The sequence below is a fragment of the Oculina patagonica genome, chromosome 3 (genome assembly GCF_052425735.1).
Source record: "Oculina patagonica isolate OP01 chromosome 3, crgOcupat, whole genome shotgun sequence".
Classification (NCBI taxonomy): Eukaryota; Metazoa; Cnidaria; class Anthozoa; order Scleractinia; family Oculinidae; genus Oculina; species Oculina patagonica.
Genome location: NC_135760.1, coordinates 1,048,262 through 1,071,528, shown reverse-complemented (window position 1 = coordinate 1,071,528; position 23,267 = coordinate 1,048,262). Strand labels below are relative to the sequence as shown.

Here is a 23,267-nt window from a genome sequence, read left to right as displayed (position 1 = left end):
AAAGTGCATGAAAGTTACGGCGAAAATTCTTTTACTCAAATATGAAGATTGATAATCAATAAAAAAGCAAAGACCTGAAAAAGAGCTTGAAACAAACGTTACCCTGTACCTTGAACTTTAACAGAAACGTTGCAAAGTACACTTGGTCAGTTTACAAATATTCTTGAAAAAATTGACTTTGTTGTTAATTGCTAGTAAACTGTAAATTATTTCATTAAATAGTTGAAAACATAAAAATCTTAGAAGGAACAAAGGTAGCCATATTGTGTCAAAAGTACAGAACAATTGTTAAAGCAAAACATTTGCAAATAAAAAAATATTATTCAGTTCGCAGCTCTTCTGTCAGATATCTTTGTCCTTCTTCCCGGGCTTGTTTCAGCGACAACAAATGATCGTTTCTTTCTTGATTTAGCTGCGTTTCAAGTTCTGACACCTAAAAGAACAGAATAATTATGCTTGAGTAAAAAATTTCGTCATTTGAGCGATTTTCTGTGTGTCGAAAATAATTCGTGTTTGCTTTGGTTTTGCCTCACTGCGCTTAGTGATTAGTTTAAAAATGCGCCACTCTCTCAAAAAATCACAAGTAAAACCAAAACCAATGGTGAATCGCTCACACAAGTTTTCCCGCGCTTCTTGTCGGCTACATGAATTTGCTTCGAGTTTTGATTGGGACACTGGATTGTCCATGTCTATTGTAATCAAATATAAAATTAACAAAAATGTCTTTCTGGAAAAAATTGGTCCGTGCATGGTTTTTTTTTCAATGTAATTAAAAATAAATTAGAGTTAGGGCCAATTCGCACTAGCATACAAATTTTGTAACAATTGGAAGATTTTATCATTAATATGTCACTTGTTACAGAAAACAAGTGCGAATACGTATTTTGAGACCTAGAACTTGTCCAACAATTCAGGAAAACAAAGAAGCAGTTGTCTAATGATTAGTCCGCGTTGCACGCGCGGTACATTTTGTCAAACAATCGCAAAAACAAGTGCGAACGACTTGTTGGACAAGGGCAAATTTTGTCAAAACAGACAAATCTTCAAAGGGGCCGTTGTCCTGCCTCAAGGCAGGACAACTCATGACAAGTCACATTCCCATCACGGTAGTATTTACCGTGATGTGGCTCTCACTATCATAATTCAGCCGCAAAATCTTTCTGCGGTAGGTCTTATAAGCGAAGTGTTTGCCCAATGGGAGCAACTTTACAATACCGGGCCACTCAGATAGCATGCGGATCGCGGCAACACGGTCCGCGGTCCGCGGTTGATTTGAATATATTAAATAGTGCCACTGTAGTCCGTGGTCCGCGGTGCCGCAGTTAATTTGAATTTCTTAAATAATGGGATATAAATGTTTTTTTTTTTTTTTGCCACCGCTATCCGTGGTGCACAGTGCCGGAGTTGATTTGAATGTATAAAATAATGTCACCGTGGTCCGCGGAAGGAAAATATTTAATATAAAGGACACCGTGGTGGAGTCGAGAAACCAGGGAGCTGACTCACAGATTTTGTTAATTTAAACTATGTCGTGTTTCCCTTACACCTATAGATAGCTAACCGTAAACAGGCTAACCGAAGTGCATAGAAGGCTAACCGAAGTGAATAGTAGGCTAACCGGAGTGCATAGTAGGCTAACCGAAGCGAATAGTCTACTATTCACTTCGGTTAGCCAACTATGCACTTCAGTTAGCCAACTATGACTGGACTAACTGAAGTGCATAGTTGGCTAACTGAAGTGCATAGTTGGCTAACTGAAGTGCATAGTTGGCTAACCGAAGTGAATAGTAGACTAACTGAAGTGCATAGTTGGCTAACTGAAGTGCATAGTTGGCTAACTGAAGTGCATAGTTGGCTAACTGAAGTGCATAGTTGGCTAACTGAAGTGCATAGTTGGCTAACTGAAGTGCATAGTTGGCTAACTGAAGTCATAGTTGGCTAACTGAAGTGCATAGTTGGCTAACCGAAGTGAATAGTAGACTAACTGAAGTGCATAGTTGGCTAACCGAAGTGAATAGTAGACTAACTGAAGTGCATAGTTGGCTAACTGAAGTGCATAGTTGGCTAACTGAAGTGCATAGTTGGCTAACTGAAGTGCATAGTTGGCTAACCGAAGTGAATAGTAGACTAACTGAAGTGCATAGTTGGCTAACTGAAGTGCATAGTTGGCTAACTGAAGTGCATAGTTGGCTAACTGAAGTGCATAGTTGGCTAACTGAAGTGCATAGTTGGCTAACCGAAGTGCATAGTTGGCTAACTGAAGTGCATAGTTGGCTAACCGAAGTGAATAGTAGACTAACTGAAGTGCATAGTTGGCTAACTGAAGTGCATAGTTGGCTAACTGAAGTGCATAGTTGGCTAACTGAAGTGCATAGTTGGCTAACCGAAGTGAATAGTAGACTAACTGAAGTGCATAGTTGGCTAACCGAAGTGAATAGTAGACTAACTGAAGTGCATAGTTGGCTAACTGAAGTGCATAGTTGGCTAACTGAAGTGCATAGTTGGCTAACTGAAGTGCATAGTTGGCTAACCGAAGTGAAAAGTAGACTAACTGAAGTGCATAGTTGGCTAACTGAAGTGCATAGTTGGCTAACTGAAGTGCATAGTTGGCTAACTGAAGTGCATAGTTGGCTAACTGAAGTGCATAGTTGGCTAACCGAAGTGAATAGTAGACTAACTGAAGTCCATAGTTGGCTAACTGAAGTGCATAGTTGGCTAACTGAAGTGCGTAGTTGGCTAACTGAAGTGCATAGTTGGCTAACTGAAGTGCATAGTTGGCTAACCGAAGTGAATAGTAGACTAACTGAAGTGCATAGTTGGCTAACCGAAGTGAATAGTAGACTAACTGAAGTGCATAGTTGGCTAACTGAAGTGCATAGTTGGCTAACTGAAGTGCATAGTTGGCTAACTGAAGTGCATAGTTGGCTAACCGAAGTGAAAAGTAGACTAACTGAAGTGCATAGTTGGCTAACTGAAGTGCATAGTTGGCTAACTGAAGTGCATAGTTGGCTAACTGAAGTGCATAGTTGGCTAACTGAAGTGCATAGTTGGCTAACCGAAGTGAATAGTAGACTAACTGAAGTCCATAGTTGGCTAACTGAAGTGCATAGTTGGCTAACTGAAGTGCGTAGTTGGCTAACTGAAGTGCATAGTTGGCTAACTGAAGTGCATAGTTGGCTAACCGAAGTGAATAGTAGACTAACTGAAGTGCATAGTTGGCTAACTGAAGTGCATAGTTGGCTAACTGAAGTGCATAGTTGGCTAACTGAAGTGCATAGTTGGCTAACCGAAGTGAATAGTAGACTAACTGAAGTGCATAGTTGGCTAACTGAAGTGCGTAGTTGGCTAACTGAAGTGCATAGTTGGCTAACTGAAGTGCATAGTTGGCTAACCGAAGTGAATAGTAGACTAACTGAAGTGCATAGTTGGCTAACTGAAGTGCATAGTTGGCTAACTGAAGTGCATAGTTGGCTAACCGAAGTGAATAGTAGACTAACTGAAGTGCATAGTCGGCAAACTGAAGTGCGTAGTTGGCTAACTGAAGTGCATAGTTGGCTAACTGAAGTGCATAGTTGGCTAACCGAAGTGAATAGTAGACTAACTGAAGTGCATAGTTGGCTAACTGAAGTGCATAGTTGGCTAACTGAAGTGCATAGTTGGCTAACTGAAGTGCATAGTTGGCTAACTGAAGTGCATAGTTGGCTAACTGAAGTGCATAGTTGGCTAACCGAAGTGAATAGTAGACTAACTGAAGTGCATAGTTGGCTAACCGAAGTGAATAGTAGACTAACTGAAGTGCATAGTTGGCTAACTGAAGTGCATAGTTGGCTAACTGAAGTGCATAGTTGGCTAACTGAAGTGCATAGTTGGCTAACCGAAGTGAATAGTAGACTAACTGAAGTGCATAGTTGGCTAACTGAAGTGCGTAGTTGGCTAACTGAAGTGCATAGTTGGCTAACTGAAGTGCATAGTTGGCTAACTGAAGTGCATAGTTGGCTAACTGAAGTGCATAGTTGGCTAACCGAAGTGAATAGTAGACTAACTGAAGTGCATAGTTGGCTAACCGAAGTGAATAGTAGACTAACTGAAGTGCATAGTTGGCTAACTGAAGTGCATAGTTGGCTAACTGAAGTGCATAGTTGGCTAACTGAAGTGCATAGTTGGCTAACCGAAGTGAATAGTAGACTAACTGAAGTGCATAGTTGGCTAACTGAAGTGCGTAGTTGGCTAACTGAAGTGCATAGTTGGCTAACTGAAGTGCATAGTTGGCTAACCGAAGTGAATAGTAGACTAACTGAAGTGCATAGTCGGCAAACTGAAGTGCGTAGTTGGCTAACTGAAGTGCATAGTTGGCTAACTGAAGTGCATAGTTGGCTAACCGAAGTGAATAGTAGACTAACTGAAGTGCATAGTTGGCTAACTGAAGTGCATAGTTGGCTAACTGAAGTGCATAGTTGGCTAACTGAAGTGCATAGTTGGCTAACCGAAGTGAATAGTTGGCTAACCGAAGTGAATAGTAGACTAACTGAAGTGCATAGTTGGCTAACTGAAGTGCATAGTTGGCTAACCGAAGTGAATAGTAGACTAACTGAAGTGCATAGTTGGCTAACTGAAGTGCGTAGTTGGCTAACTGAAGTGCATAGTTGGCTAACTGAAGTGCATAGTTGGCTAACCGAAGTGAATAGTTGGCTAACTGAAGTGCATAGTTGGCTAACTGAAGTGCATAGTTGGCTAACCGAAGTGAATAGTAGACTAACTGAAGTGCATAGTTGGCTAACTGAAGTGCATAGTTGGCTAACTGAAGTGCATAGTTGGCTAACCGAAGTGAATAGTTGGCTAACTGAAGTGCATAGTTGGCTAACTGAAGTGCATAGTTGGCTAACCGAAGTGAATAGTTGGCTAACCGAAGTGAATAGTAGACTAACTGAAGTGCATAGTTGGCTAACTGAAGTGCATAGTTGGCTAACCGAAGTGAATAGTAGACTAACTGAAGTGCATAGTTGGCTAACTGAAGTGCGTAGTTGGCTAACTGAAGTGCATAGTTGGCTAACTGAAGTGCATAGTTGGCTAACCGAAGTGAATAGTTGGCTAACTGAAGTGCATAGTTGGCTAACTGAAGTGCATAGTTGGCTAACCGAAGTGAATAGTAGACTAACTGAAGTGCATAGTTGGCTAACTGAAGTGCGTAGTTGGCTAACTGAAGTGCATAGTTGGCTAACTGAAGTGCATAGTTGGCTAACCGAAGTGAATAGTAGACTAACTGAAGTGCATAGTTGGCTAACTGAAGTGCATAGTTGGCTAACTGAAGTGCATAGTTGGCTAACTGAAGTGCATAGTTGGCTAACTGAAGTGCATAGTTGGCTAACTGAAGTGCATAGTTGGCTAACTGAAGTGCATAGTTGGCTAACTGAAGTGCATAGTTGGCTAACCGAAGTGAATAGTTGGCTAACTGAAGTGAATAGTAGACTAACTGAAGTGCATAGTTGGCTAACCGAAGTGCATAGTTGGCTAACTGAAGTGCATAGTTGGCTAACCGAAGTGAATAGTAGACTAACTGAAGTGCATAGTTGGCTAACTGAAGTGCATAGTTGGCTAACTGAAGTGCATAGTTGGCTAACTGAAGTGCATAGTTGGCTAACTGAAGTGCATAGTTGGCTAACTGAAGTGCATAGTTGGCTAACCGAAGTGAATAGTTGGCTAACTGAAGTGCATAGTTGGCTAACTGAAGTGCATAGTTGGCTAACTGAAGTGCATAGTTGGCTAACTGAAGTGCATAGTTGGCTAACTGAAGTGCATAGTTGGCTAACTGAAGTGCATAGTTGGCTAACCGAAGTGAATAGTAGACTAACTGAAGTGCATAGTTGGCTAACCGAAGTGAATAGTAGACTAACTGAAGTGCATAGTTGGCTAACTGAAGTGCATAGTTGGCTAACTGAAGTGCATAGTTGGCTAACTGAAGTGCATAGTTGGCTAACTGAAGTGCATAGTTGGCTAACTGAAGTGCATAGTTGGCTAACTGAAGTGCATAGTTGGCTAACCGAAGTGAATAGTAGACTAACTGAAGTGCATAGTTGGCTAACCGAAGTGAATAGTAGACTAACTGAAGTGCATAGTTGGCTAACTGAAGTGCATAGTTGGCTAACTGAAGTGCATAGTTGGCTAACTGAAGTGCATAGTTGGCTAACCGAAGTGAATAGTAGACTAACTGAAGTCCATAGTTGGCTAACTGAAGTGCATAGTTGGCTAACTGAAGTGCATAGTTGGCTAACTGAAGTGCATAGTTGGCTAACCGAAGTGAATAGTAGACTAACTGAAGTCCATAGTTGGCTAACTGAAGTGCATAGTTGGCTAACTGAAGTGCATAGTTGGCTAACTGAAGTGCATAGTTGGCTAACTGAAGTGCATAGTTGGCTAACTGAAGTGCATAGTTGGCTAACCGAAGTGAATAGTTGGCTAACTGAAGTGAATAGTAGACTAACTGAAGTGCATAGTTGGCTAACCGAAGTGCATAGTTGGCTAACCGAAGTGAATAGTAGACTAACTGAAGTGCATAGTTGGCTAACTGAAGTGCATAGTTGGCTAACTGAAGTGCATAGTTGGCTAACCGAAGTGAATAGTAGACTAACTGAAGTGCATAGTTGGCTAACCGAAGTGCATAGTTGGCTAACCGAAGTGAATAGTAGACTAACTGAAGTGCATAGTTGGCTAACTGAAGTGAATTGTAGCCTAACCGGTGGCACTTGTTTCCTTACTCTCATCGACTGTAGACACTGTAATACCGCGGACCACGGTGTTACTTAATTTGTTACTCTCATCAACTACAGGACCGCGGACCGCGGTGGCAATCGATTTATTATTTGGGCCGACTGCAGGACCGCGGACCGTGTTGCCGCGAATCTAACGCCTTCAAAGTGGCCCGGTATTGTAAAGTTTAGTTGCCCAATGTAAGAATGAGAAAAGAAAAAGTTATCTTGAGACGACTCATTATTCCACTTCATGAGAAAACGCGTACTTTAAATGCAAATTGTTCTAGAATTTTTTTCCCGCGTGGTACTGCATATTTGATGTTTGCCCAAGACGGCCGTGCTGAGAAATGTACAGGGATGCCAGAAGCACGTGCAAAGCTATTGTACTAATAATTTCACCTTTTGTTCTCTTCAAGATGTCTCTGACTTGTCGCGACAATTTTGTTTTTGTTAAAAATGTTTTGACATTTTAAACTTGTCCGCTAGTGCGAATCGGCCCTTATTCTCTAAAAAAGATTAGCGACCTTTAGATTTGACTACGAGTACGAGATCGAGTACCAGTACGACTTTGGAATTTCGAACTATAACTCTTTCCTGTTGCTAACTAACAGATAAATAAACGTTAGGGATAAGATTGGTGTGATAAGTTATTACAGGAGGCACACGAATTTGGTTTGAAAACTCGTACTCGTACTCAATCTCGTACTCGTAGACCAATCTAAAGGTCGCTAATACTTTATTTTCAGGTAACGAAACTAAATCGAAAATCGCTCTAGTCTAAGGTAAGATAAAGCTCGCTCCAATTCTTGAGATCGGAGAAATTGCCACTGGTGCTGGAGCATTACTTTGATTTCTCAGCATCTAAGCATTTTGTCAGGTGCCTTAACAAATCACCAGTGCCCATTTATTTTCATCAGTGAAGAAAGGCGAGAGTAAATATTTCAGAATAGAAAACACTACCAAAAGATCGGGTACAAAAACACGGATTTTTTATGGGAAACTCCTCCTTCAAGTCCCGCCAACCTGGGCCCATTGAACCCTCCGACTCACATTCCAGTGCATAAACTATTTTAATAGTCACTTATTTCACTGGTGGCTATAAAGTCACCGCGGATCCCACATGAATCATCGTTGCCTCTACTTATTTTCTTTGTCAAGATAACAATTAAAAAATACAAAGAAAGAAGTTTTTACAGGTGCACACTCTGTGAATTGTCATGGGGTTTGCAAGATGCTGTGTGCGTTTATTTAACAGTGTACTTACCTTTAAATAAAGGTCCCGCAATTTTTGAATTGTTTTGTTGTCCATTTTTTCCGTGCAGTGGGCCTTTGAGTTTTCACTACACTTCTCATGAAAACTTGTTTCCCTGTAAAAAGTAACGAAACTAACACTGATTTAAGTCGAAAAGTCACAATTTTTGTTTTCAAACGACAAATATTGTTTCTCATTAACATTATCATACCATTTTGAGCAAATGAAAGATCATCGCAGTAATGTACTCAACTAAAGCAGTTGAGAAAAGCAAGCCTGAATTTTGAACGGGAATCGAACCCATGACCTCTGCGATACTATAGTGCAGCGCTCTAACCAACTGAGTTATCAAGCCAACTGGAAGTTGGTCACTTGTGTTACTGCGATGATCTTTCATTTGCTTAAAATGTATATCCGCAGTACAAATATATGAATTTCATACTTTCATTTCATATTATCATACCATCGTCCAATTGCATCGTCAAGCGACTTTTTCAAAGATGTAATTTCATTTCTGTTTCTTTCTCGCAACAGCATGATTTCCTGCTGCAGCTGGTCATTTCTGTCAGCAAAAGAAAGAGTAAATATACTGTAATCAAAACTCATAACAATTTTTTTTCCTTCAGTCAAAGATGAAAGCAATGATGTGAACATTGCCGAAAAATGAACACTACAATCACTCTATATGCACGTAAAACCTGCCTTGTTTTGTGCAAACTTCAATTATCTTAACATGATAATCATAGCCGAATTGATACCAAAGCTCAGAATTGAGTATACACAAGGTACGTCTGTATTCATATAAAATGCCATGATAATCCCCATGACACAAGTAGTTATTAAACTCACGAAATTCCAGGGTTCGAGACTAATTTTATTGCTAACTAGCCTAGTGGCCAGTGACAGTTATGATTTCACTTGCCAAAACCAATTTTCTACTAGCCAGAACTTTCAAGCATGGCTTTCATTTTTTTTTTTTTTTCACCAAGCCACCTAAGACAAAAGCCAATGAGAAATCGGACAAAATTGGTTTTCCTCGCTTTTTTGCTGCTACCCACTGCTGAATAATATTGGATATCCATTGGAACCGCATCTTACATGTGTACAGGAAAGCTTTTTTAAATCGTTCACGTACTCAACCTCTCATCCTCGTTATTCACCGAATCACTGATTAATGTTACAACCTACATGTACAATATACTCCATTTCCCAGGCTGGCTAATAATTAGCAGAAGCGGTTTTCTTTCACTTGTCACTTTTGTCACTGGAAAGTCCAAAAAAGTCAAAAAAATTACTGTTTGTTCGCTTTTCAGAAACCTAAGCTTGTACTTGTTAGTTCTGTTCTCTCAGAGACGTTTATAATTTGTGGTTTCTTTTCACAAAAATGCCTGAAATTTCCACTAGCCATTTTGGCTAGTGAGACCCAAAATCTGCTAGCCAAAACAGCATTTCTACTAGCGTTTGGCTAGTTGGCTACCATTAGTCTCGAGCCCTGCGGGAAAAAAATTAATTCCTACCTGCGAGCTATAGATTGATGCAAAGTGATCTCATTCTTCAGTGAGCTTTCCAAATCCTTGATCTTAAATTGGGCTTCTCTGAGGTTCATTTCCTGTGTTGTGTTCGCCACCTTGAGATCGTAAAACTCTTTGTTTTTGTCCTCAAGCTGCTTCCTGTAATAGTTCAAAAGTAGATGTAAAATAAATAGTGCTCTAGCAAAATTGGAATCCGGGCTTTCATATCAAAACATGTATCGAGGCGTTTTCCTCGCCATTTACAGGGTACGAAAGTAATGCGAAGATACATGTATGACGCTCTTGACAAAAATAACTCAGATTTTTTTAGATGCTCATAGTGATAACTGCGACATTCATAACCTGTAAACGTAACTACATAAAAATTTAAGGGGTATACACTTCTCATACAAATTTAAGTGGCGTACATTGCTCTGAAATATATTTTCCGCAGACTTTCACTCAGTCTTAATTTGACAATATTAATTAAAATATCACATCTCCTGAAATTTAAAAAGGAATGACTGGTCAATTAAGTGGAGCTTTTATCATTGCGTAAAATAGAAAGTAGAACGCCATAGGTACAGGCTCAATAATTTAGGATCGTCGTGCTCCCAGATGTTTCTTTTGACATTTTATAGATAGCCCGGAGAAACCCTCACCTATTGTCAAATAATTAGTGTATCAATTCTCTCTTACTTGATTAATTCCAGCTCAGTTTCTTTAACTGTAGTTTGCACTTCAAGTGTTTTCTTCATCTAAAGAGGGACAAACGTGTGAGCAACTGGAAGAGGGTATTGCCGCTTCACTGACTTTACTTGTAGCAATTGTACTATTTAACGCCCATTTACGTCATGCAAATGGAAAAATAGGGGGATGCCTGAGCAGCAGCTAGGGCGAGCAGGTGTGGACAGGTGTTTCTGCTTTCTGGCACTTCTCAGTATAGCAAGCCAACAACATATACTGAACTCAGGTTGAATCCTGAAGATCTTGCATCTTCACAGAAAGATATATAAGTTAAACTCTGTGATTAATGGAGAGGTCCTCCTTTGTAATATACAAAAGACAGAGAGGGGGGAATTTTTGCCTTCCCCTTCCTCCTTTTTAAAGCAAGAAAACGATCATCATCATCCCCTTTCTTGCAGGCAAGACTGAAAAGCCCCATCCTGAAGTCACCCTCTTCCCTCCCTCTCCCCAACCCCTTCCTACCAGTTCAAAACGATGCAATAATAAAGACGATGATGCCAAATATGAAGTGGATAAGCATGAAATAGCGTACTTTACCTCAGCATTCATCGACTCCAGATCGCGAACAGTTTTTTCCAGGGCGTTCTTTTCCTTCAAATTTTCTTTCAACTGTCCTTTTAGTGATTTCAGTGAATCTTTCGTCTTGTTTAGTGATTCTAATAATGAAAAAGCAAATTTATTCTATAAGTTAAAAAAAATAAGTAGAAGAAGAGATTTGTTGAACAATTTGACTGTAAAACATTGCGATAAAATAAAAAAAATTAAAACCATCTTGGTTAAAAAGTTTTAAAAAGGCGACGAAGTTTCGACGTTCGCTTAACGTCATTACCAAGTCAAAAATGATTTAAAACTAGCTATAGGTACGACTTAAAAATGTATTTATAAGAAATTACTAAGAGACACGTACTAACGATGGAGAATATCGTCTCCACGAAATGTTACAAACAGCAGAAAAATGTGATCTGCAAAGAATTCCAGCAAAAAAGTCACCGAGAATTCAATAAAATGTGTCCGTGGGTGTAAGTTTGAACTACTGTTTACGTTTTTGAACTGAAAAGGTTCTAAAATCATATATATTTTGAAAATAATGTTGTTGTTGTTTGAGATCTTACGTCAGAAGCGCGACGTTCACGAAAGGAAATGACGCGCTTTTGTTAAAGCAAAAACATTTAAAAAGCATTAGAACTAACAAACTCTTAACATAACTGAACAGAGAACATCAAAGATATGAAAATATGAGTCGAAAATCCAAACCACTCTCTAAGCAGGATTTATGTGAATTTTTTCAAAAGAAAAATGGACCCATCCTTGGTGAAGAAACACTACAGGAGGAGCAAGAACCACTGAAGTGTTCCCCCAATCCTCCGTTCAAGAAGGGCCATGAAAATCCTTCGTCCTTCAATAATTTCAAGACACATTCAACTCATTTGCCACCCGTTAATGAACGACAAACCCGGCAGTCACATTTTGTTGATATTACACTATTTCATTTGTCATTCATTTTGCTGCCTTGAATAATAACTAACTTACGATAGCTTTATAACAACTTTAAACTGATGATAAACTCAACTGAATTAAGGTTACTGTATAAATTCGGAAATGTCTCCAGTCGAAAAGCTCCAACGCAAAGTGATTTTCATATTTAATTTCGGTAATCTGATTCTTTTTATAGAGTCGCGATTAAACTGCTCTAAACCATGTCGGGGTTTTTCGATAATCCATTTCTATGAAAACAAAAATCTTGATTCAACGCACGAGAACGGCCGTAACCGCTTACATTTTAGGTTTTAAATTCCCGACATTGTGGGTATGTGGGTGGGTAAATGAGTGACTGACGGTGGCTTTTTTGTTCACTATTCTTCAAATATTTTTTTTTACACAGGGCTGCTTATTTTGGGAGACCTTTTCTCAAGGTTTTTAAACGTCAAATTCTGTCGGTGTTCATAATATTGTTAGTCTGTTCAAAATGTTCAAGTCAATTCCATTTAGCAATTAGCTCGGGTTGAAAACTAAACGTACTTACGAAAGTCGCAAAGTTCGAAAACTAGGGAATATCACAGGGATATCATTTGTTATAACCCACCCATTAATTTTTGCGCGCGCTCATTAGACAAAACGCACCACGTGGTACAAAATCGGACGACGAGTATCAGCGAATATACCCCGTCCGATTTGATATCCTTCGCCCGATTTTGTAGGCAAGCACAAAACAAACGAATAAAGTCACCTTATTCAATTCTAATTTTTTGTGAGATCACAGAGTAAAAAAATCACGTAAATCAATCAACTTGCATTTATTTCAACCACGTTACGACGGGTATATTACGTAGGTTTTTTCTTATAAATTTACTGGCGATAAAGCGCGTTGTAGAAATTAATCGGAGGGTTATAAAATAAATAAACCCCTTTCTGGCTTGCTGGTATATTGGAGGATAATGCCCTTGGCTGAAAGATTGTCCTCAAAATTTCACAGTTGCCCTCGAAGCTTCGCTTCTCGGCCAAATGTTCATTTTTCGACAATCTTTCAGCCTCGGGCATTATCCTCCAATATACCAGCCGCCTGAAGGGGTTTATTTACTAAATATTCCCCAATTTTGGCTGCATCACGTGACGGATTTAGACCAACCGCGCGCGTGAGAGAAATAATTGATGAATTCAAAAGTGCCATAAACCGAGCTTCTCGACCAATAAGAATGTCGCATTCTTACATTCACCGCTGGAAGTTATACAGTACTAAGACGATATATATTACATTAAACAAAAAAGCGTGGGAGGAAATTTCTAATTTTTCTATCCACACGGCCCAAAGTGACAAAATATTGACGTCAGTAACAAAACGTTACTGGCATTTCGACTGATTGCTTAATCACAGTACATGTTTTTCGTTTATTTTCTTGCTTTAGTAATGGAATCGTTGTTATGCTGTAAAAGCAAAAGACGCAACCTGAAGTATAACCTGCGATCAGGCTTTCTTTTTTCGTTGACCCCTCCGCCGCGAGAAAAATAACGCCTGATCGCAGGTTACCTGAAGTATTGAAATGTTACTGTCGCTAGCAACAAAATACTACTGACATTTCTATCGATTGCTTAGTTACAGTAACTATTTTTTGTTTATTTTCTTGCGTAAGTAATTAAATAGATGGTTGCTATGTGGTAAAAGCAGAAAGCGCGGCCTTAAGTAAAGAAATGTTACTGACGTCAGTCACAAAATATAACTGAAAATGCGACTAAATGCTTAGTTACAGTTTGATTGCCTGGTGACTGTAAATGTATTTTCCGTTGGGGAATTAAATAGTTGGTTGTCAGGGTATTAAGCAAAAGGCGAGCCCATAGCAACGAGAGGTTACAGACGTCAATAACAAAACATTGCTGACGTTTCGAATGACAGTTTAGTTACAGTAAATATTTTTTTGTTTATTTTCTTGCGTAAGTAATTAAATAGTTGGTCGTTATGTAGTAAAAGCAAAAAAAGCAGCCTAAAGTAACGAAATGTTACTGACGTCAGCATAAAAAATATCACTGAAATTTCGATCGTTTGCCCAGTTACAATAAATACTTATGTTTATCATCTGCGTAAATAACCAAACAGTTGGTTGCTAAGCGGTAAAGAGGAAAACACAAGCCTCACGTCATAAAATACTAGCGATGGTGAATACCGTCATCAGGAACTGTTAGAGACTTCAGAAAAATGTGATCTGCAAAGAATTCCAGCAAAAAAGTAACCGAGAGTTCAATAAAATGTGTACATGTTTGAAATACGGTATACGTTTCTAAACTGAAAAGGTTCTAAAAATACGGTATATATATTTAGATAATAATGTTGCAATTGTTAGAGATTTTACGTCAGAAGACCTACACGAAAGAAGATGACGCGCTTGTGTTTAAATGAAAGTATATAAGAACCATCCAAAAACACATTACAAATACAATCTCTTGACATAACTGACCAGAGAACATCAATTACACGCACAAAATGAGTCGAAAATCCCAACCAAATGGACCCATTCTTGGTCAAAAAACACCACCGAACCATCAAGAACCACCGAAATGTCCCTCCAATCCTTCGTTTAAGGGTTCAACATTTCAACTCAATTGCCACCAGTTAATGAGCGACAAACCCGGCAGTCACCGTCACGAAGCAAGTTGGTTCGTGTCGCTCTTCCCCAGCAAAAAGTCTCACAGTGTACAAACCTGCACGGCCAACAGAAGAAACCTTGGCAAGCCAAGAGGGTAACAACGCAACCGTCCAAAGTGGTTCAAACTGTTGCTGGAAAGGAAACCGAGAGGAGCGGAGGACGGACTGCGTTAAAAGATGACACAATGGTCCACAGGCCGTGCTTAGCACACCCCTCGCTGGCAGATCCTGGAACAAGACGAAGAACAACCACAGTGAAGAGTGGAACAAGTGGCAGACACCTAAAACAACAAACAGTGTTGAAACAACTTGAACCACGCGACAGCAAACCGAGCACAGAAAAGCATCAAAACGCTACCAATCAGCAGCAGAAGGCGAGAGATGATCAAATGAAACCCAGAAGCAGACGAGTTGGAGCTATGAATCAAGTGATGCCAGAGGGCCGTGTTGCTTTCCAGCAAGACACCAGTGGGCTGCCACAGTGTACTGATAGAAGAATAGGACTGTGTATCCAGACAGACCCAGCTCAACAACACCTAACGTTCATCCGTGTTCTGAGGAAACGATTCTAATGAGACATTACTAAAGACATAGCTTGCTCAGTTGGTTATAGTTAACCGAAAATGTACAAACTTTCATATGTAAAAATTAACTTAACAGTTAGGCCTACAGGCCCTGTTAGGCCGTAACAAGGTTCCGCTTGATTTGGTAAATAAAAATATTTCATTTTCTAAGTTAGAGAGTGGAAATTTTTTTATCTTCGGTCAAAACTAGTGAGAAGTAAGGAAACTTTTTTGGGTGCCTCCTAGCTTTGAAAACTTGATTTGGTATCAGCTATATTTTATTGTAGAAATTAAAATTAAGTAATGATCAGAAGAATACTCGCGGTCTTCAAAATAAATTTGATACACTTTACTGTGGCACATTCAGGGCCAGTTCAACACGTGCTGTTGTGATCAGTACAACTGTACCCTACCATAGCCTGGGATTATTATCACTGTTTATCGTTTATCATCGTTACATCGTTTATGTATTATATGAATGTTTTGTTCATGACAACATTGCCTTACTGAAAGTCATAGTAATGTGGTTCAAGATGCCATGTTATAACAATCGACAATTTATTAAACATTTTGTTGATATTCCACTACTTTCTTTGTCATTCATTTTGTTGCTTTGAAGAATAGCGAACGCACGATCGCTTTACAACAACTTTTAACTGATGATAAAGTCAACTGAATAAAGTTTATTGTGTAAATTCAGAAGTGTCTCCAACCGAAAATCGTCAACGTGAGTGATTTTGTAGTAAATAATAAAGATGGTAAATTTTAAGCTCGATAATAAATAATGAAGATGAAGTATTCAACATGACACGAGCATGGGACAAAGAAAAAATTCTGAGTCCCCGACGGGAATCGAACCCATGGCCTCCCAGATACCTGTTGGGCGCTCTAACCAACTGAGCCACGAGAGACTCGTTGTGAGCTGGGCCATTTTACTAGGTTGATAAGTGACACGCGTCCTGCATACTGCTAGGATCAGCAATGTCGAATTCATCAAGTTTGTAGTAAATAATAAAGATGGTAAATTTTAAGCTCGGTAATAAATAATGAAGATGAAGTATTAATTCAACATGACACGAGCATGGGACAAAGAAGATGAAGTATTCAACATGACACGAGCATGGGACAAAGAAAAAATTCTGAGTCCCCGACGGGAATCGAACCCATGGCCTCCCAGATACCGGTTGGGCGCTCTAACCAACTGAGCCACGAGAGACTCGTTGTGAGCTGGGCCATTTTCCTAGGTTGCTCGTGCCGTGCCGTGAGTGATTTTGATATTAAATTTCGGTAATCTGCTTCTTTTTAATTAGAAGAAGTCGTGATCAAAAGTGCTTTTAAAAACCATGTCGGGGTTTTTCGATAATGCATTCCTATGAAAACAAAACTCTTGACTCAACCCACGAGAACGGCCGTAACCGCTTACATTTTAGGTTTTAAATTCCCGACATGGTTGGCAGGTGGGTTAAGTGCGCGAGCTAAATACTCGGAAAGACCCTATTCGCGCCAAATTCTTTACGTGACCGCGCGCGAATACCTTATTACATCATCATGACATTTTTTTAACTTTTAATTCGTGTCTCTTAAGAATTTTTTAACTATTAATTATTTTATAGTCGTACCTAATTTTTATTCATTTTTGACTTGATAATGACGTTAGGCGAACGTCGAAACGTCGTCGCCTTTTTTAAAAAAATTTAACCAAGATAGTTTTTTTTCTATTTTATCGCAATGTCAAGTTTTAAAGTCAAATTAAAAAATAAGCCCTTGGAATTCGTTGCTGTATCGTTACAGGAGTGAATCCATGACTGTTGTCTGTTTATCTGTTTGTTTGGTTAAAGCTAATTTTAACCAAAAAGCCTTTGCTTACCTTGTGTGGACTTTAGCTTTGCGGGATACAGATCCATGTCCTTCAGGGAAGCGTTCAACAATTCTTTATCCTTACTCAGGGATTGAATTTGCGCACTCATCTCTCTTCGCTTCTCCAAAAGAGCCACAACGCATTTCTTGTCAGCTTTCAATTCCCCTTCGCATTTGGAAAGGCGCCTCCTAAGAGCTTCATTTTCTTCCTTCATTTGACGCATGAAGTCCTCAGAATTGGTTATCATGTTCTCCTTTTCCGACAGGACTTCTTCCATTTTCTGCTTCACTTGTGAAGTTGAGCTCTTCACCTCTTCAAAACTTTCCACAAGACTATTTTTCTCGTTTAACTCGTGATTCAAGTTGGCTTCTAAACTCTTAATCTCGTATCTTAAAAGGCTGTTTTCCTTTTGGGCAGCTTCAAGCGATTTACGTGCCTCACACAAACTCGTTTCTTTAGCCGAAGTATGAACTTTCAAGTTTTCAATCTCGTGCGTCAGAAATTCTTTAGACACTTCAGCAGCTTTTAAGGCTGAATATAGCTCTGAACTCTCTGCAAATCTCTGCTTCAGTTCGTTATCCAAAGACGTAAGCTTTGACGTAAGGTTTTCTTTTTCTCTTTTCAGGCTTTTTATATGATATTCCAAATTTGTTTTGGTGCTTTCTTCGGCTTGTCTTGCTTTGCCCAACTCGGCCAACAAGCTCTCCTTTTCTTTGTTAAGAATCAAAAGCAATCCTTCGTGTTTCTCAAGTTCACTGTGCAAATGATCCAGTTCATCGTGCATGCGGCCTTCTTCCTTCAGCGTTGATGCCTTGAAGCTCTCGTATTCCGAGCTGAGCTTTACGTTCTCGGCTTTTCCGTCCGTGACATTTAAAACGAGAGCCCTGGTGTTCAATTCGTTTTCCTTTAACCTTGCTAACAGCTCTTGAACAGCTTGCTTTAGCTCTTTCTCTCTCTCCGTTGCTTCTTCGATTTCTGTTTTCTGTGTGCTTATCGTATCTTCCAGTGTTGTAACCTGTTTTTCCAACTCGTCTTTTTTCTGCTCTATTTCTTCAAAAAGAACTGAACGTTGGTCAAATTCTTCTTGTGTGCTGTCCCTTTCATTTCTCAACTCACTCAGCTCTGCTTCTTTCTCGTTTAACTTAATTTGCAAAGTAACCACATTTTCTTCAAGCTTTTCTAGCTTCTGAGCCACTTCGAAATGGTGCTTTTTCATCATCTTAACCTTATGTAGCAGAAGACTAATTTTTCCCTCTTTCTCGTCGGACAATAGTTTCTGTTTCTCCAACTCTTGAAGCAGATTTTCTTTCGCTTCCTCTGCACAAACTTTCTCGCTTTCTGCCAATTTCAACAAAGACTCGACTTGGTTGAAATTGTCTTGGAGTTTTGAAAGAGCGCTTGATGCTTCTTGTAACTGCCCTTCCAAGTTTTCTTTTTGTGTTATCTCCAATTTAAGCAACGCATAACCCTCTTCCAAGTTCCCCACCTTGACTCGTTCACTATTCAACTCCTCCAAGATCTTTTCGTTTTCCTCGTCGTTTATCTTCTGTTTCTTTTCAAAATCTGTGGTATTATTTGTTAGTATGCCTTCCATCAGGTTTAACTCTTTGACTCGCTTTTCCAACGTCTTTGTCAACTCGGACATTCTAGTCTCCAGCGATGTTTTTTCATCTTGCAGTTTCGTCACAGCATGTTTAAGTTTTGCTTCGCTGTCACCCGATTCTTGAATAAGCGTTGCCAAGTTAACTCGCAGATCTTCAGCATCTTTGTTTGAATTCTCCAACGCGCTGTTCAAGACAGAAATTCTATTATCCTTTTTACTTAGCGCCAGTCGATATTTCACAGCGTTCTCCTGAATTATGGTCTTCATTTTTTCTGCCACATTCTCCCTTTCTTTGAAACCTTCTTCGGCCGACTGAATAACATTTTTAATTTCTGTTACATAGTTTTCTTCCTCTTCCTTTAAGCGAGATTGGAGATCTTCAAGCTCTTTCTCGGCATTCTCTAACAGTTCTCCTTTCTGTCGTAGCTTCGCTTCCAGTTGCGTTATTTTCTCTTCTCCACGAGTGATATCAGAATCTTTAAGGTGTGTCATTTCAGTTACTTTCTCCAACTTGATTTTACATTCGTCCAATTCTTTCTCCGTGAAGTCTCTTTTCTGAAGTAGCTCTTTATTTGTTTCTGTAATTTCTGCAATCCTCGCTTCCTTTCCAGTTAGACTTTCATCAAATGTCTTTCCTAGGAGAGAAATTTCCTCATCTTTCAAATGTATGCTTCTTTCTAAAGATTCCTTCACTGATTTGAATTCTACTTTCCTTTCTTCCAACGACTTTTCGAGCTGTCGAATTTCGTCCTCTTTCCACAAAACTCTTTCGTCAAAGGATGATTTTACATCTTTTAGAAGATCGTCTTTGGCTTTCAAAGCCTCTTTCCAACACTCTTCTCGCTTTTCTGTCTCATTTTTATGATCGATGATACTTTTCTCGAATTTCTTTTGCAGCTCTTCCAGTTCTTGTTGCTTTAAGGTCACAGCATTTGTCAGCGACCGCTCTATTGCATCTTTCTCATTATTCCCTCGCACATATTTCTCGTTAAGAACTTCGAACTCTTCCGAAAGCTGATCCAGTTCTGCTTCTAACTTATGTTCTTGCTGTTTTGCATTTTCTAGTAAACTACTCAGGCTAGCAACATCTTTTTCGCGCTCATCGAGGTTGGTCTTTAGCTCGTCATTTTCTCGACGTGTTTCTCTATATTTACTTCTCAAATTTTCTATCGTCGCTATATTATTTTCCTCTTTCGTTGCCCTATGTTCGATTTCCAAACCAAATTTTTTCTCGGAGATATTCAACTTTTCCTTAAGCAAATTCTGCTCTCGATCTCTCTCTCGGATGACAAATTCCAGGTTCTTTCGCTCTTGGAATGACTCCGCGTTTTCTTTACGCAACTGACGTATCACTTCCTCCAGATTCTCTCGAACGGATTCGAGCGACTGCACCTTGTACTCAAACTCACAGCAAGTGTTGCTTTTGCTTTCTAACTCATCTCTAAGACGTTTTGCTTCATTTTCAAGGGAGTTTCTCTCTTCTTCAATAAGTTTCATCGCAGATTTCCAGTTATCAAGATCCTGAGCCAAGGAGTCACATTTCTGCTGCAGCATTTGCTTCTCCTGAGATTCGCTCTCAAACTTTTTTTGAATGTCATTCAGTTTGGCTTCCTTTGCATGAACATCTCGTAATAACGCCTCAATGTCCTTCTCTAACACCCCTTTCTCTTCATTCAGATCGCTCATCTTTTTCAATATGGAGGGTATTTTTGTTTTGAGATCTTTAGTACTTCCTTTCTCAGACAATTCGATTGCCAACTGGGACTCAATGCATCCCAGTTTAGTAAACAATTCCTCGATGCGTCTATCCTTGTCTTTTATCGCTATCTCGTGGTGCTTCTGTTGCTCCTTATTCAACATTTCTAATGATATTAACTGATTTTCTTTATGGTCTAACAATGTCTGCTGACGTTCTTGTAGTTCTGTCATTTCATGTCTTCTCCCTTCAGAAGCGCTGCGCAAAGCTTCTGTTAATTTACTTCTTTCATCTTCATGTACACTTATCACACTTTGCAAATTTTGAATCGAACTTTGCAATTGTTCTATTTCTGTTTCTTTGCCAGCTAACTCTTGCTGCAAGCGTTTTATATCTTTGTCTTTTCGTTTGTTTTCTTCATATTTCATCATCAGCACATTATCCGATGATTCTTTTAACATTTCCATCTGCCTCTCCTTTTCTTCTACTACGCTATCCAAAGTAAGCTTGGTGTTTTCAGTGTCATGATCTTTTTCTGCTATAACCTCGGATAAGAGCGCTTTCAATCTCGCTACCTCCTGCTCGAAAACCTTGATATCTTCCTTGTTCGACATTTTAAGTTCTTCAATCTCCATTTCCTTATCTCGTAGCCTCTTCTGGTACGAAGTTAAAACTTCCCTACCTTGGGAATTCGATTTCTTAGCTTCTTCGAGCCATATCCTCAGCCTCATTACTTCTGCGTCCTTGGCACGCAGTTTACTTTCGGTTGATTTTTCCGCGGAGGCGAGGATCTCTTCTTTTGTTCCCATAAGCTCATCTAAAGTCCGCCGTAGCTCCGAAATCTCGTCATTCTGGAGACTGATTGTACTCTCGTAAGAAATTCTCATTTCTTCGACTTCATTGTTTCGCGATTCAATGGCTTCTTTAAGAGCGGCTTCAAGATTAGCGACTTCACTCACCTTGCTTTTATACTCTTCCTGCCAGTAATTTCGAATTTCCTTCAGCTCTTTCTCTTTCTCTTCAAAAGCATCTCTTGTAGTCTTCTTCAAAAAAATCTCCATCACCTCGTTCTCTGGAAGTCCCTGGCGTGTTTCTCAGTTTATCGCCAGTTCGAGGAAAACAGCCTAGTTGTTTGTCGGCTTCATATCTTTGTTTTGCTCTTGGACTCAAAGCCATTTTTGTTTGTCAACACAAGAAGTAATTTAGAGTCATAAACATCTTGTCAAAGTCATCTGTTTTGCGACGTAAAGAATTAACTCGTAACCTTTGTGACGTCATCATTATTGCATTCGCGCGCGCTTATTAATTGAGCCGAGGCTACAATTAGGCCGAATGCTATGTCAACGCAAGTTAAAACTTCGAGTACGTCGGTGCATTGAGCTTTATACAGACTTTTTTGAGTGGTTAACTGACTTGCATATTGGCTAAAACACCCTGCCATTTCGATGGTTCTCACGTTTTTGGGTAAGTCTTGCGCGCGCGGGTATTAAAGTAAGAAGCAAACAACACGAAAACTGCTATTAAAATAAAACGATGTGAGACGTGGATCAAAATCTAGACGTTTCGGCAGTGTTGCCTTCATCAGTAGTAAAATATGATCATTGCTACGTATGCGAAAAACGACACGCACGCTGAAAGAACCGCGCGCGCAAGGCTAGTACACGAGTTTTTCACGAGATGCCAAAGTCTTGGTTCAAAACACTCGGTGCCAAGGACTTGTAAAAATATGCGAGCATGAGCAAACGAGCACCCACCAAATTTTTGCGAGCATTCCGAGCATAAGCCTAATTTTGCAAGCACTGCAAAATTTTGTGGGACCATTCATGAATCCTTTTGTACGCCACAGATGCAAAGAAAATTAACAATTGTTATCCACCTAAGTTACCGGCTTGTAATTTGGTTTACCATTGGGGGTGAATCAGATTTTGAAATTGGCCTTGAAAAGCGCACGGATTGCGTTTTTTTTTTGATACATTGAGCTGATTCGCGGATTTCGAAATACAGCGAATCGTGGACTCTTGACCCGGACCCGGATCCCGGACTCTTCATGTCGGGAAGTTCGGATCAGTTTGGTCAGTCGTCGTCGGTAAGTTGGAATTGTCGCAAAAACAAGCAATGAAAAGAAACTTCAACTTCTGCATAAAAAACAACAACTACCGTCCGTTGCAGTGAAACTGTATCACACAAAGTTGTCACGTTATGCGGATTCGAACGAAAATAGTGACGGATTGACTGATTTGGCCAAAAAATAGCACGGATCGGTGGATTTTCGAATCACTTTCCACCCCCCCTCCAATAACGTTTTGGAAAACCGGAAACCGCATTTCTCAACACCAGTGGGCCTTTGACGGCGCTGAATGAAGTGTACGGAGTATAAAATCATAGGCCCGGGGGGGGGGGGGGGCACTCCCATACATGAGCTATATAGGTATGTGCCGCTGTGAAGGGTATGGTTTTCAAGCAGTTTAGTCTGGGATAGGGTATAGAAATCAGAGAGTTTTGGTCTAGAAAAGGGTAGCATTTGCCGGGAAACCGATCGACGGTATGAGGAATATAGTCCAGAAACTCGGAAGAGAAAGAGGCTTTCCTAAACGTTAATAAAATCATCGCGGCATTGTTGTTCACAGATGGTTTTCCATTAAAACACTGATAATGATACAGTTCTAATAAAATGCAAGTCTGGGATAGGGTAGGGATTTTCAGTGTCTAGTCTAGTATAGGGTTGCAAAAATCAGCTGAACATGGTCTGGAATAGGGTAAGGGCTTCAAATTCCCAGCGGCACACCCCCACCCAAAAATATACTGGGTGCCCCCCCCCCCCCCCCCGGGGATCATAGGAAACCCAAGCACGATTGTATATTTGCATATGCCGAAATCTTCCTTGTTTTATATCATTACATCGTGTTTGAAAGCATTTTAAGCGATTTTAAGTCAATATACTTAAGTCAATATACAAAAGTCAATACGGATAATTCTGAATGCTGGAACTTTCTGACAGCATTCGACTCGCATCGGCGATTCGGGAATTACTAGAATTTTACAACAAAAAACTCCTTCCGCTGCCACTCTACTTCATCATCCTCACGTTCAGATGAGGTATTAAAGTTTCTATGAAATAAAATTGACATACCTTGTTTCTTTAAAGAATCGGCAGCT

At 39.8% G+C, this 23,267-nt stretch overlaps 1 protein-coding gene across 1 annotated transcript; it reads right to left on the bottom strand.

Moving 5' to 3' along the window:
* Nucleotides 1-14: 14 nt before the first annotated feature.
* LOC144646006 (uncharacterized) lies at nucleotides 15-21,384 on the bottom strand. Its single transcript, XM_078505522.1, is given in 8 exon segments — nucleotides 15-433; nucleotides 8,011-8,113; nucleotides 8,462-8,560; nucleotides 9,516-9,668; nucleotides 10,209-10,267; nucleotides 10,794-10,912; nucleotides 16,822-21,157; nucleotides 21,159-21,384. Coding segments are annotated over 8 exon segments (5,112 nt in total). The 5' UTR covers nucleotides 21,288-21,384; the 3' UTR covers nucleotides 15-319.
* Between the last annotated feature and the right edge of the window lie 1,883 nt (nucleotides 21,385-23,267).